General features: G+C 40.6%; 1 protein-coding gene across 2 annotated transcripts in view; it reads right to left on the reverse strand.

Moving 5' to 3' along the window:
• Positions 1-13,874, reverse strand: part of RYK (receptor like tyrosine kinase) — an 89,769-nt gene that overhangs the window by 35,703 nt on the left and 40,192 nt on the right. Inside the window, exons 3-7 of one of the 2 annotated variants that reach the window (XM_079795666.1) lie at positions 12,573-12,672; positions 10,778-10,912; positions 9,598-9,651; positions 6,989-7,133; positions 1,296-1,396 (exon numbers count right to left, since the gene is read on the reverse strand). In XM_079795666.1, the coding sequence (XP_079651792.1) occupies positions 1,296-1,396; positions 6,989-7,133; positions 9,598-9,651; positions 10,778-10,912; positions 12,573-12,672 (535 nt within the window). Of the gene's footprint in view, positions 1-1,294; positions 1,397-6,988; positions 7,134-9,597; positions 9,652-10,777; positions 10,913-12,572; positions 12,673-13,874 lie in introns of both variants that reach the window. The other variant, XM_079795665.1, reaches the window with a different exon arrangement.

Raw genomic sequence — 13,874 nt, forward strand, 5'->3', positions numbered from 1 at the left:
TGTCAGAGTAAGGTATTGTTGGTACCTTAGTTACCTGAGAATGATCCATTTTTTTAAAAAGGTATCATTATGAACTCGTGGATTTATACAGTTTATGTTAAAGTCCACTGCAGTCATCATCAGTTTAGATGTTCAAATGGGCCCATTTGGGGAGCTCTTCAAGTCTTTCGCAGCTCCCATGACTTTTGGCTCAGCAACTGGTTTATCTGGTCAGTTCCTGATTCAATCCTGGAACCATGCATTTCGCCAAACAATTCCAGTTCTTTTTATTGGGAAATTGGTATTGAAAGACCACAATAGGGTAGTGGGTGATGAACAGATATTCTTAGTATTAGTTTACTAAAGAAAAATGCTAGCCTAAGGAAGGTAACAGTTAATACCTACAAGAACCTAATCGTCAACAGCACCAATGAGTGGAGCCCTGACTTGTGACCTAGTGTCTATCTTGATGTTACCTTGTTCCTTATTTGTATGGCGATTGATTCCTCTTTGTCTACCTTATACTCTATGAATGATAATTTCCCATCTGCATGTTCCAGTATAAAAACTTTTATCAAAACCCTGTTCAAGCCCTGGCCAGTGTTGCTATATGGTTAGAACATTGGCCCACACACTGTTTGGTCATGGGATCAATTCCTGGTCAAGGGCATATACCTGTGTTGCAGGTTCGATACCTGGACCTAGTTGGGATGTGTGTGTGGGGCAACCAATTGATGTTTCTCTCTCACATGGATGTTTTTTCCCCTCCCTCCCCCACCATTCTCTCTAAAAATATACTCAGGTGAACTTTAACAAAACAAAACAAAACCCTTATTCAAAAAACAGGAAATCAGATCTTGAGCTCTCAATTCTAATAGCAGCTAGTATCCTATCTAGATTAGGAAACAATGTCAAGTCCTTGCCATAGCCCATAAGACCATCAAACAATGTATTAAAATCCAAATCTCTGTCTTCATGCAGTTCAATGGCTTATACTACCTAAATACCTGAAAACCTTCCTTCCGAATTTCTATAGGAGTGATTTTATAGCTCTTTAATATACTTAATCTATGGAAATCTCCACGAAACTAAATATAGCAATTAAACTTAAATTTTATTTTTCACACTCCAATTGCAGAATGTTTCATTCAATGTTCTAGAAAGCAAAAGTTGAGGATCAGGCCTAATTCTGCAATCAGACACTATGTATGTAGTATGGTAAACATGTCCCATAAGTAACTAACCACACAGGACCACTGACAGACAGACCACGGACAACTTTAGTAAATCAACTTTAGAATTAAATTAACTCTTACTGGTGATAGGAGTTGCATTGTTGGGTGTGTCGGCTCTCAGATACTGAGTCGTCTGGGTAGATGGCTGAGACAGCCCTTGGGAACTGCTGCTGGCACTGATGCTGCAAATAATTAAGAGAAATACTTGGCAAGTCAGCTTCAATGAGAAATTACCTTTCTCCACACATACAAAAAGCATGTAGACATTATAACTAATTTAAAGTCCTGATGGAGATGGCAATAATGCATGGACCTCCATCACAAATGTTTCATATTGAAAAATTTAACTACCTCATAATACAAAGCTAAATGTTTTCTTTCCCTTCTACTTCCACAATCATTAAGCAGGTTCACCTATCAAAGTCATACAGAAATGTAGGTGCCGGTCCTAAGACACCACAGATAGTAGCTGTCCTGAACCTCATACCATGATAAACAATACGTTACAGAACTATGAATCACCTCTTGCGAAAAGAGCCCATGCCATTCAATTAGATTGTTTTTAAGAAAAGGAATCAGAAAGAGAGATCTCTTTTAATGATGGCCCAAAATGAAATGGCATACAGATGATGGAATAACAGAGCATTTACAAATTATTATTATCAATTATTTTTGTTATTACTAATATTACGCATCCCAAGCCTTAGAATGACAAGGAAGCACAAGGCACCCGTTTTTGGAGTGCTACTCAAAGATCACCCTAGAAAACAAAGTTGTTAAAAGTCCAGGATTCGCCATAACCAGTTTGGCTCAGTGGATAGAGCGTCAGCCTGCAGACTCAAGGGTCCCAGGTTCGATTCCGGTCAAGGGCATGTACCTTGGTTGCGGGCACATACCCAGTAGGGAGTGTGCAGGAGGCAGCTGATCGATATTTCTCTCTCATCGATGTTTCTGACTCTCTATCCTCTCCCTTCCTCTCTGTAAAAAATCAATAATATATATATATATTTTAAAAAGTCCAGGATTCAATAACAAGGAGGGAAAAGAAGCATCCCCATCCCCCCAAAGGGGGTAAATAAGGAACTTCAATTTATTTCCCACAAAATGGAATAAAGAAAAACCTACACCCAGGATTTCTTGAGGCTCAAGTTGTATAACATATATGAAAACACTAGTTAAATATTCCCTTGCAACCAACATACACTAGTGGGAGAATGCTCAGACCCCAAATTATTTACTATCTCCAGTAGGTGGCACTCTTGTACCAATTTTGAATCCTTGAAAATCCTGTGGGCATACCAAGATGTTATGAGTATGTCCATGCCAATTTTTTGTTTGTTCAACAGATATTTAGTGAGTCCCTACAATGAGTAAAGCACTATGCTAAGTGGTTAAACAAACCTTTAAACCCCAGACTTACTGTTAAAAAAGAAGCGGGCAGCAGTTGGGGATCCACCCCTGGTAACTATTAAACCCGTAATCTATATACGGTAGCTGTATCACATGAGGTAGAAAATGGGATAAAAGTGTACGTTTTCTAGCACTTAATAGTTTAAAACCAGAATAAATAAATTACCTAATTTGATTTTCATAAGCAAGTAAGATTAGTTATGGGGATATTAACTCTGCTTCAGAGTTGAAGTTAGGAGTTAGGGCAAAGAGCATCATTTTCCTTCACAGCACTTATTACAATTTGTGTTTCTCTGTAACTTTATTTATTCATTCCACAAACACTTGTTAAGTGTCTACTACATGCCAGATGCTGTGCTGGGGACCCGGCAGTGGACATAACATGCAAAGACCCCCCTCGTGAAGCTGGACAGCAGGGATTTCTTCTTCACTGTCTGCCTTGCTCAGGCCGCTATCAGGCCCTGCGGTTGGGAGAGCGCCTGCTTGTTCACTTCTTCCTCCCCAGCACTGAAGCCAGCGCCTGGCACTGCAGGTCCAGCGGCCCAACCGAGCCTCAGTGACAGCTCAGTGAACAACTACTGACTCCATCACTGAGCAGAGTAAACCACACTTCCTTGTAACAAAAAGACAGAACAGTTGCTTCTGACAAGAGTTGGTGACATATACTGAAAGAGGCAAAAAATTATTGGTTTAATGCAGAGGTTGGGAACGTCCAGGATGTGGGCGACAGTATAAGGCCTAAGAAATCATTTGGTCTGGCCCTGCCTCATTCCCGTTACCTCACTTCTCTCTCAGTGCTGCCAAGGCATTAGGGGTGAGTGATTAAATGCTTGACCAAATATAGCAGGCTAATTTTCAAGTTGATAATTTTGCATGGCCCATGAATGATGTTATGAAATATCCAGATAGCCTTTGGCAGAAAAAAGGTTCCCCACCCCTGGTATAAAAAGTGGTTTTTGCCTCTCTCTACTCATTCTTCAATCAACAAATTTTTCATCCGACATTCCTTCGGCTGAGACCTGTTAGGCACTAGATATAGAAACAAAAAGAAATATAGGTGACCTCGTCACTAGTAATGGTGAGGGTGGTGGGGTAGTGGAGATAATGGAAAATGAAGATATTGCGAAATAGCAAGTTTAAGTACCCCACAAAAGAGGAACGAACTTCCCTGCAGTCATGAACTAACAGGGGAAGACCACAGTGTGGACAGGTGCAGAGCATCACACTGGGGGAGGGCCCCGGAGTGAATGTGGCGAGAAGCTCTGCCTCTCAGGACAGTCTCACCTGACATAGCACTGAGACGGAAAGATCACCTTATGGTGTCAGGACAGGGACAGCTACACACATGGGACCCAGTGACCCTGGCAGGAGCAAGCCCAGGGAGTTTATTCTCTGCCTCTAAAGAAACTCTGTGTACAGCAGGACTCGGTTCCTGAATGCCTGGAATCGAGGAACTCTCCATCATCCCTGTCCCAGGAATTCCATGGAGCCACGGGTCCCCATCAAACCGCACAGGGCTGCGGTTTAGGGGATTAGGGGAGTTTACGGGGGTCAAGCATGTGTAACAGTGCCTGGCACGCAACAAATGCTTTGTACAATTATAATACTGAGCTACTGCCATAATGTCTCCTGCTGCTCTGCCCTGGTGCTAGCACTGCTAGCCTGGAAAAGTTAATCTCTTTGAGCCTGTTTGTTCATCTTTAAAATGAGGACAATTTCACACCAATAGGTGATGTGAGTGTCAAATCAGATAATACATGTAAAGTGCTTGTACAGTGCTAGTAAACAGAAAACACTCAATACAACGGCAGCCACTGACATCTCAGTGGGCCCTGTGCAGAGGGAAGAATGTGTCTCTTAAATGCTGTTGGATTACTGGGTGGGAACTTCCTAGTCACCACAGTTAGCTTGCCAGGCACATAATAAACAGTGGCTAATAGAACAGAAAAAAAAGCGGAAGAAATTAGTCCATCACTACTAACACACTGAACCTTTCTGAAAACAAAATTGTAATAATGGCCCTTACTGTATGTAAGTTCACAACATCCCCAGTATGTGCCAGTATTGCCTCCGCTTTAGAGATGAGGGAAACAGACACATAAAGAGGCGACATAACATTCTTGAGGCCAGAAAGCTAGTAAGCAGGACACAGAATTGAGATGCTCTGGCTCCAGAGGCCAAGCTCTTAACTACTAAGCTATGCTCTGAAAACAGGTGATAGTGTAAGTTGCTTTTATTCAGGCAATGTCTGGAAACATTCACCTGAAAGCTAGAGAGAACTGGGACCAATTCATGGGCGGTAGCAGATTATTTCCGCAGGCAGAGGTATATACCCCGAGGAATCGGGAAGTGCCTGCACAACTCTGGCCTGTGTGGGTTCCCAGCCCTGGCACACAGGCAAGCACTCAAGGAGAATGTATGCATCGAGACTGACCTCTAAGTGTCATGCTCTTCAATGCCCTCTAACACTACCAGTTCCCTCACCTCATTTCTCCCTCGGTGCTTCCAAAGACCATTTCTTCCTCTATAAAACCGAACTTCTAACTTCAACACGACCATATATACAAAACATATTCTGAAACACATCACCCATGTATTTCTCTTTTCATTTGCATCTCCTTTCTCGTTTTTTTCCTCAGACTCAGGTAAAGAAAGTAAAAACAATGGGAACAGAGAGAACTTCAGGGCAGGTACTGAATTCAACCAGGCTCCCTGTCCCCTGGGGCTTTGTTTGGGCCACAAATGTGCTTACCCAACGTATGAACAACACTGCGTTAGGACTGGGGATTCAGCAGTAAGTAACACACACTGCTCTCTAATTGGAAAAAGCTTACATTATAGTAGGAGAGACAAGTACACAGAAAAACGATTTCAGGAGGAAAAGGTATAGTAACTGTTACCCCAAAGAGAGAGAGAGACAGAAAGGGAGGGGGAAGAGAGACAGAGAGGAGAGCAAAATGGGTAGTTGGGAGGCTTAGAAAAGACTTCACGAAAGAGGTGGCAATAAAGTTGAAATGTGAAGAATGAACAGAGTTTGGACTGGTGGAAATGTAGGGAGCCTTGTGGACAAAAGGAAACTTTGAACAGAAGTCCTGAAGGGCAGAGTGTAGGGCTAAAGTGAGGGACAAGTAATCACCTGACTAGAGCAGCTGGAAAGAACATGCAAAGAAAGGGAGAAAGGTTCAAAGAGCATGGGAGTTACATCTCTGCATAAAGCAGAGCTTTGACAGCCAACCCATGCTGCTGGGCATGTCTTCAGTCAGCAACTGGGAACCCCTGAGGCGGGAAACAAGAATGGTGTCTTGGAAAAATAAAACTGTCTATCACTCCTTCTTGACCTTTTACCCTATCCTGGTTGTAATGTCTTCCTTGTCATCTCTGAGTCACCCAGGCTAGGACCAGCACCTTTTGTATCCCACACTATAATACATATACCATAATCATCAACTTCATAAAACTTCATAATTATGGGTTCATGTTAAAAATTAAATACCTGAAGCTAAGGGGTATATCATTAATTTTATTATTCCCAGCACTTAGCATATATAACCTAGTTTATCTCAAAGTCTACACGTTAAAATCATCCAGGAAGCTTTAAGAAAAAAAAAAAAATGATGCCCGAACACTGCCTCAGACCAATTATGTCAGATTCTCTGGAAGGTGGGACCCAAGGACTGGTATGTTTTAAAAGTTTACCCATGATTCTAACATGCAACCAGGATGAGAACCGATGGTTTAAATTATAGCAGGTTCTCAACAAATGTTTACTGGGGCCCAGCCAGTATGGCTCAGTGGTTGAGCATCGACCCATGAACCAAGAGGTCGCCAGTTTGATTCCAGGTTAGGGCACATGCCCAGGTTGTGGGCTCAATCTCCAGTAGGGGACGTGCAGGAGGCAGCTGATTAATGTTTCCCTCTCACCAATGTTTCTATCTCTCTATCCCTTTCTCTCTCTAAAATCAATAAAAACATTTTTTTAAAGAAATGTTAATGGATGGATGGATAGATGGATGAATGGCTAATGATGAAGGAACAAAGTAGGAGGAAGTAACAGGGCTATTTTTAAAAGGTACTAGGAGTCTGCTGTAGGATCATATCAAAGGGGATGAGGCAGAAATTTTGATCTCGACTTCTCTACCAACTAATAAACTGTAATTTCTGACTTCACAAATTAAAAAAAAAAATTAGAGGAACACAATGACAGCAATCACAGAGACAGCAATCTTTCCTTTGCTTAGGGACTTGATCATCCTCCCTCCCTCCCTTGCACCACAGCACACCAGCATGCGTGGGTGTCTGTGGGCTCCCAGGCAAATGCAGATAATTGCTTTTATTTCTTTACTTTCCCAAAGTATGTACAATACCTGTCATCCAGTTCAATCCTTTTCATACTATGAAGGTGCAAAACAGCTAATATTATTGCTACGAGAAATATTACTGCACAGCAAACCCCTACGCTGATATAAAACACACGCGTAGAAGTGGTGGGAGCTGCATGTACAGGATCATCTGAAACAAAAATGAAAAGCACATCAAGCTTTTTAAATAAATTCACCAATTGCTTTGTGACCTAGTATACACTATAAGTATCCTGTTCTTTGTAAAAAAAAAAAAAAGGTTTTCGTTTCATGTGTCCATTCTCTGATAAGATCAGTTACCGGGAGTGTGTTGATGTAAGCTCACACAAATTTTTTAAATGTTTTGTTGTAGCTTTTTAGAAAGGAGCTTTAAATAGAACTTTTGGTTAATAAGTATACAAGTCACAGTGGCTCCATATAATAAACCACCTATGGTGATGGAAATGTTCTAAGTGAGCTGGCCAATACAGCAGCCACTGGCCACCTGTGACTACTAAGCACTTGAAATGTAGCTAGTGCAACTGAGGAACTGAAGAATTACTTTTATTTCATTATAATTAAAGTTAAATAACTGCATGTGGCTAGGAGTTATCATATTGGACAGCACAGATCTCTAGATCCTCATACTTCCTCAGCAGTGATGCTGAAGTAGGCAGATCAGCCAACCACACTGCTCCCAGGAGAAGGAATATATAACACAGCAACCCATATGTTCAAAAACAACAACAATAAGCATTTAACCTTTTTCTCTTTTGAGAGTAACAAATTATTTTGCTTATCTGTTTTTAAAGATAAAAGCAGAAAAATAAGACTATTCATGAAGTAAGATAATATTCAGAGTTATATTATTCAAAAAAGAGAGAGAAAGGAAGCCTCAGCGATAGAGAAAATAACTCAGAAGACAGAGACACACACACAGAAGCAAACTGAGAAAGAGACACAGAAAACTGAGGAACAGAGTGGAAGACGGAGAACAGAACTGGCGTGATTGGAGATTTAAGTAAGTTTTGATGAGTACTTACATGGTAATTCTACTGAATAAAACCTGAGGAATTTGGGTTTTATCCCAAGTGAGATGGGAAATCATTGCAAGGTTTAAGCAAAAGAATGACACTCATTATCACAGTAGAAGAAAAAACAAAGACGACTGACTGCACGCTGTGTAGAGAATGCTGTGGGGGCAACAGAGCAGATGCAGGGAGAGAGTGAGAGGTCCAAGAAAGAGACAGCAGTGGATGGAGCAAGAGTGTGGAGTGGAGAGAGAAGTGAATGGATTGGGAAGCAGATTAACAGGCCTTGCTCGTAGACTATACTGAAGTGGAAAGAAACAGAGGAATCAAAGCTTTGGCTTAAAGAATCAGATGAAAAATGGCACCTTTACAAAGACAAGGAGGAAGCAGGCCAGAGGAGGAGAATCCAGAGCTTTGTTCTGTCCGAGAATACTTCGTGCACATCTTTGTGGAGATGTCAAGTGTGGGGATAAGTTGGGACAAAAGGTAAAAGTTAGAGCTTTCAAGCCCTTGGGGAAAAGACTGCTTTCTAAAACTTAAACTTGGAGTCCACAAACAAGAAATCAGAACAGATTAATGCAGAGAGACCGAATGGCTTCTTGGTCCTCCAGACCTGACTGCACAAGTACAATCTAGTAACCTTTTAAGGTACTGCTATTAAAACTACCTCAGGGAGAGTGTCTCAATGATGTGTCCATGTCAGAAAAGGAAAACGGAAGTTACTATCTAAATACAACCATTACCATAAAAACAAAAATCTACTTTGAGTTTCTGCTCTGTAGGTTTAAATAACATGGCATCTGTCTTTAAGCTGACACATTCACCTGGAAGAAATTAGCTGAGGGTTAGGTCCAGGTCACAAATCAGATTTTCTAACCTGCTCAAGAGATGAAGATCTTACATGATTTCACGTTCACACTTTAATTATAACCATTTGAAATGTGATATGAATTCTTGCTTAATAGTTTTTCTAGATCACTTGTTATGAAATACTAGAGGCTTGGTGCACGAATTCGTACACCAGTGGGGTCCCTTGGCCTGGCCTGCGGGATCAGGCTAAAACCAGCTCTCTGACATCCCCCGAGGGGTCCCGGATTTCGAGAAGGTGCAGACCAGGCTGAGGGGCCCCACTGGTGCACGTTCGGGGCCAGGGAGGGACGCGGAAGGTTGGCCAGCTGGGGAGGAATCATGGGAGGGCTCCAGGGTGTGTCCATCCCGATCAGCAAGACCCCAGCAGCAAGCTAACCTACCAGTTGGAGCATCTGCCCCCTAGTGGTCAGTGCATGTCATGGCGAGCAGTTGAGTGGCCTTAGCATATCATTAGCATATTATGCTTTGATTGGTTGAACGGCCAACCAGACGACTGAACACTTAGCATATTAGGCTTTTATTATATAGGATATGAATTTTACTTCAGGAAATGTTTAGTATTCTAGTAGTTTCATCTGACTATACCAATCTACAAAACAGCAAATTAAACAGCATGGTGTTTATCTTTTGACAAACTGGAAACCACAAGGCCTCCAAGCTTCATGTAATCATGTTCATTTCCAATCACCATTTTTCATCCCTAATGAAGGAGAAGGATAATACAGAAACACTTACAAATAGTTCTGCTAGTGTTTTTGTCCAATGCTGAAGTTTTTACTTCTTCAAGTTCTGAATTAAAAAGGAGAAAGAAAATGCTTTAGAAATTATTTTCCGTGAAAATCCTTAAATATTATAATTACATTTTCTAAATTTTCTCTAACATAGTTTTAGGTTATAGCAGAACACTACCTGAACTAAGATATTTGTTGCAAGATAATAAATGATAGATTATTATTCTGATAATCATCACTATAATCATCAATAACCAAAGGGTGTTCCTTATAGATAGATGTTCAATGAAAAAGGGTTTCTGTGCCCAGCTGGTGTGGCTCAGTGGCTGAGTGTCAACCCATGAACAAGGAGGACATGGTTCGATTCCCAGTCAGGGCACATACCTGGGTTGCAGGCTATATCCCCAGTAAGGGGCGCGCAGGAGGCAGCCAATCAATGATTCTCTCTCAGCATTGATGTTTCTATCTCTCTCTCTCCCTCTCCTTTCCTCTCTATGAAATCAATAATATACTTTTTAAAAATAATAAAATAAAATAAAATAAAATAAATGGGTTTAATGCTGTAAAGTACTTGGAACATTGTAAGCATAATAATTTGAGTAACAAATTATTCAAAAGCAAAAATACCTAATATTTAAGTACCCACAAATAGTATTCTAAACTTTAGGCTAGATTCGATCTAAAACAAATAAAACACACCTCTGAAACAGGTTATTATGCCCAATTTTCAGATTTAAAAACCCCTGAGATTTGGATTAAGTAATTTGTCCCAAACTTCTGCCAAGAGCAGAGCCATAATTCTAACCCAGGTCTATCTGACCTCAGGCAATGCTTCTGTACAGTAGTAACTTTGTAAGAGAAATACAGTAAACACTCCTTTACTCAGGGCCCCTGTCAGAATCACCTGATTTCTTTAAGTCTTCAACTATTACAGTACTACTTCACATTCCTAATATAAAATTCCCTAGAAATTATGACAAAAGATTTGAGAAAGCAGGGGCTGGTTCCTGGCTATAAGATGACCTGGCGATTTTCTGGGAATTTCATTCAGCAGTGCTCTTTCTTTCTCCATTTACAATTATAATCGAGATTTGGTTACAAATCTGTAAAAAACACTACAAAATCTATTTTTGACCTTCTTACAATCTATATAGAATACATAAATTGGTAAACAAATTCCTTACTTTTGTAGCACATTTTCCTTCGTTTAAAATTTAAGACTGTAAAGTTTTTTGAAGAGGTTACTGTCAAGTTGAGCTGCATTAGAATCATAACCTCAGAATCTACTTTGCCAGTACAGGAAAGCTCAACCCGGAACACTGTTTAAAACAAAAAAAAAAAAAGTTTATTTTAATTTTCTAAAATTCAACACTAAAGCCCATTAAATATCTTTAAATTACCTGATTTTTGTTTTAATAAAACTAAAAATACATTTACATAAAATTCTAAGCAGAAATTTTCCGAAGACTTATCTTCAGACTATACAGCTTGAGACATTATTTCATTTATTACAGATGTAAAAGTTAGTGTTAAAGAACTAACCAAGAAATTATTTTCAACTTTTGCTCATGATATTAGTATTTGTTGCAAGATAATAAATTCTGATAATCACTTTGTCTCATATGTTCTCTTACTGTGATATAGTTAAGCTACAGAAACATAAAGCAAACCCTGCCACCTTACCAGCCACATCAACAATAATAAACATTACTTGATAAAAAGGAAAGAATTCACCACCTGAATGCAATATGTACTGCTCTTAATGAAGAAATTAAATATAAAGCTGTGTGACCTGGCCAGTGTGGTTCAGTGGTTGAGTATCGACCCATGAACCAGGAGGTCACGGTTCAATTCCCAGTCAGGGCACATGTCTGGGTTGCGGGCTCGATCCCCGGTGAGGGGCGTGCAGGAGGCAGCCAATCAATGATTCTCCCCCATCACTGATGTTTCTATCTCTGTCTCCCTCTCCTGTTCTCTCTCTGAAATCAATAAAAACATATAACAGTGAATAAGACTGCCAGGAAGACTTCCTCAACACCGCTGTGGCTTATACTTCCAAGTTTAAATAATTTCCATTTTCTTAAAATTTCACATCTTCAGGAACCTTTCTCAAAAGGCTGGTCCAAAAGTAATTAAACTGTTGTAAATATGACACTTCAATCATTTACTTAGACAAGCCCTGAGTGCCTATCCCAGGCCAGGTGCTATGCTAGGTGCCAACGGTAGAGAATTGAAAAAGACAGCACCTGCCCTTGGGTGGCCACAGGCTAGGAGGGAGAGAAAAAAACAAAAACAAAAAAACAACAACAAAGAATTACAAGATAATGTATATCTGTTCAAAAATAGTGAAATAAAGATTCTATGGGGAAGAAAGAAGAGAAGAAAGGGTTAACGATTGGAGGGAGAGGAGGAGGCAGGAAAAGAACAGTGCAGATTTTGAGACTTGTAGACTATTACATGTGAATGGGAGTTCACAAGAGGAAAAGATGGTTCCAAATACAGAGACCAGCACATGCAAAGACATGGATATGAGAACTGCATGTATGTGGAGCTGCTGGAACACTGGGGCAAGTGCAGCAACAAGGCCAGACAGGCAGGGGCAGTCAACCTACAGCACACTGGCTGGAGCGTCTGGGATGCATTCAGTTGATGGAGGAGGGGGGACACGATGTGGGAATTACTCCCAGAGGAACAAGACCCAAACACGGGGACCCATACAGAGGCCAATGCCAGCAAGGCAGAAAAGAAGATAAGGAAGAGCTGAGCACAGATAGTTCTGGAGGCGATGGAAAAGAGGGAATGGTTTAAAACTCAGTACAAATCATCAATATTTATAAAAGTTACTTTTCAAAGTACTTATATATCTTATGCCTATCAAGTAAGATGTACTACACAGCAGTATGGAATATAACTTGTTCTTTTTGGGATATGGGAGACACAGTTGTAATCAGTAGGTTAAACACTGTCTTTGAGACTCACCTGATAAAGTGCGTGGAACTTCCCCCTGAGCAGAAATGTTGACCTGGGGCATGTCCATTGCCACAAAGTTGTCTACTTGGAATCCCAGCTTATATTCAACCTGTAAAATGGAGAAATAAACAAACTGGACCTATGATAACAGAAAGGACACTGATAACCTGATTTCACTGATTTGGCTCATTAATGAATATGTGCACCTTTCAGATGTACAATTTAGCTATTAAAAAATGCTAATAGAGATAGTCCTAGGAATTTTCAACTGGACAAAAATTCAGCCCAGTAAGCCACTGTCTACTTCATATCCACCACACTCCTGTAAAATCTGCCATGTAGATTTCAGAAATTCTACTGAGTCTAGAAAATTAATACTTTAGAAAATTGTAAGGCTAAAAGCAAGACACCCATGAAAAACACACAAGGTGTCAAAACAAGCCAGAGGAAAATCATTTGGGCAAAAAATGAAATAGGATCCCAAGTCAAATTTATAGAAAATACTCCTTTATTAACTTTTGGTCGAGAATATGTTTGTATATTTTCAGAAAACAACTCCGAGACCATGTGGATTCCAGCAACAGAAAGGAATCGACAGGACTACTCCAGCCATGAAGACAGAAAAGAAGCAGTCCAGAGATGGAAGACGCTGACGTGGTCTTCTCATACTAGCAGTTAGCAGCTATGCATCACTGCAGGTTGCCCAGGACCAAACCAGAGAGAGTCGGACCTGCATTACCACCATTTGTCCACCATCCAGAACTGTAATGTCAGTGCTGACATGTACACATAAGGAACTGTTGGACATTGTAATTGGGTCTCAAAAGAACTGTTGGCCCAGAAAGAAACTCACTACAGACTGATTCATTTCCTGTCACCATAACCATTATTGCTTGTCTCATTTTCGGTTCTTATAAGTGTATTTCTAATAGCACATGATCTCACTCATCTAGTGGAAATAATGAACAACATAGACTGATGAACAAGAACAGACCCAGAAACAAGGAGGCATGGATCAGACTGTTGGGCCTCAGAGGGAGGGGAGGGGAGGGTGGGGGTAAAGGGGAGAGATCAACCAAAGGACTTGTGTGCAAGCATATGCGCCTAACCAGCGGTTGGGGACAACAGGGGTGTGGGGGCATGTGTGGGGAGGGGTGTGGGATGGGAATGGAGGGATGAGGACAAATATGTGATACCTTAACCAATAAAGAAATTTTTAAAAAATACAAACAAACAAACAAAACAAAAAAAGAAAAGAAATTCTACTGAGAACTACACAGCCATTGAAAAAGAAGCCCTGGAGAGCCACTG

This window comes from Cnephaeus nilssonii, assembly GCF_951640355.1.
Source record: "Cnephaeus nilssonii genome assembly, chromosome: 17".
NCBI lineage: Eukaryota > Metazoa > Chordata > Mammalia > Chiroptera > Vespertilionidae > Cnephaeus > Cnephaeus nilssonii.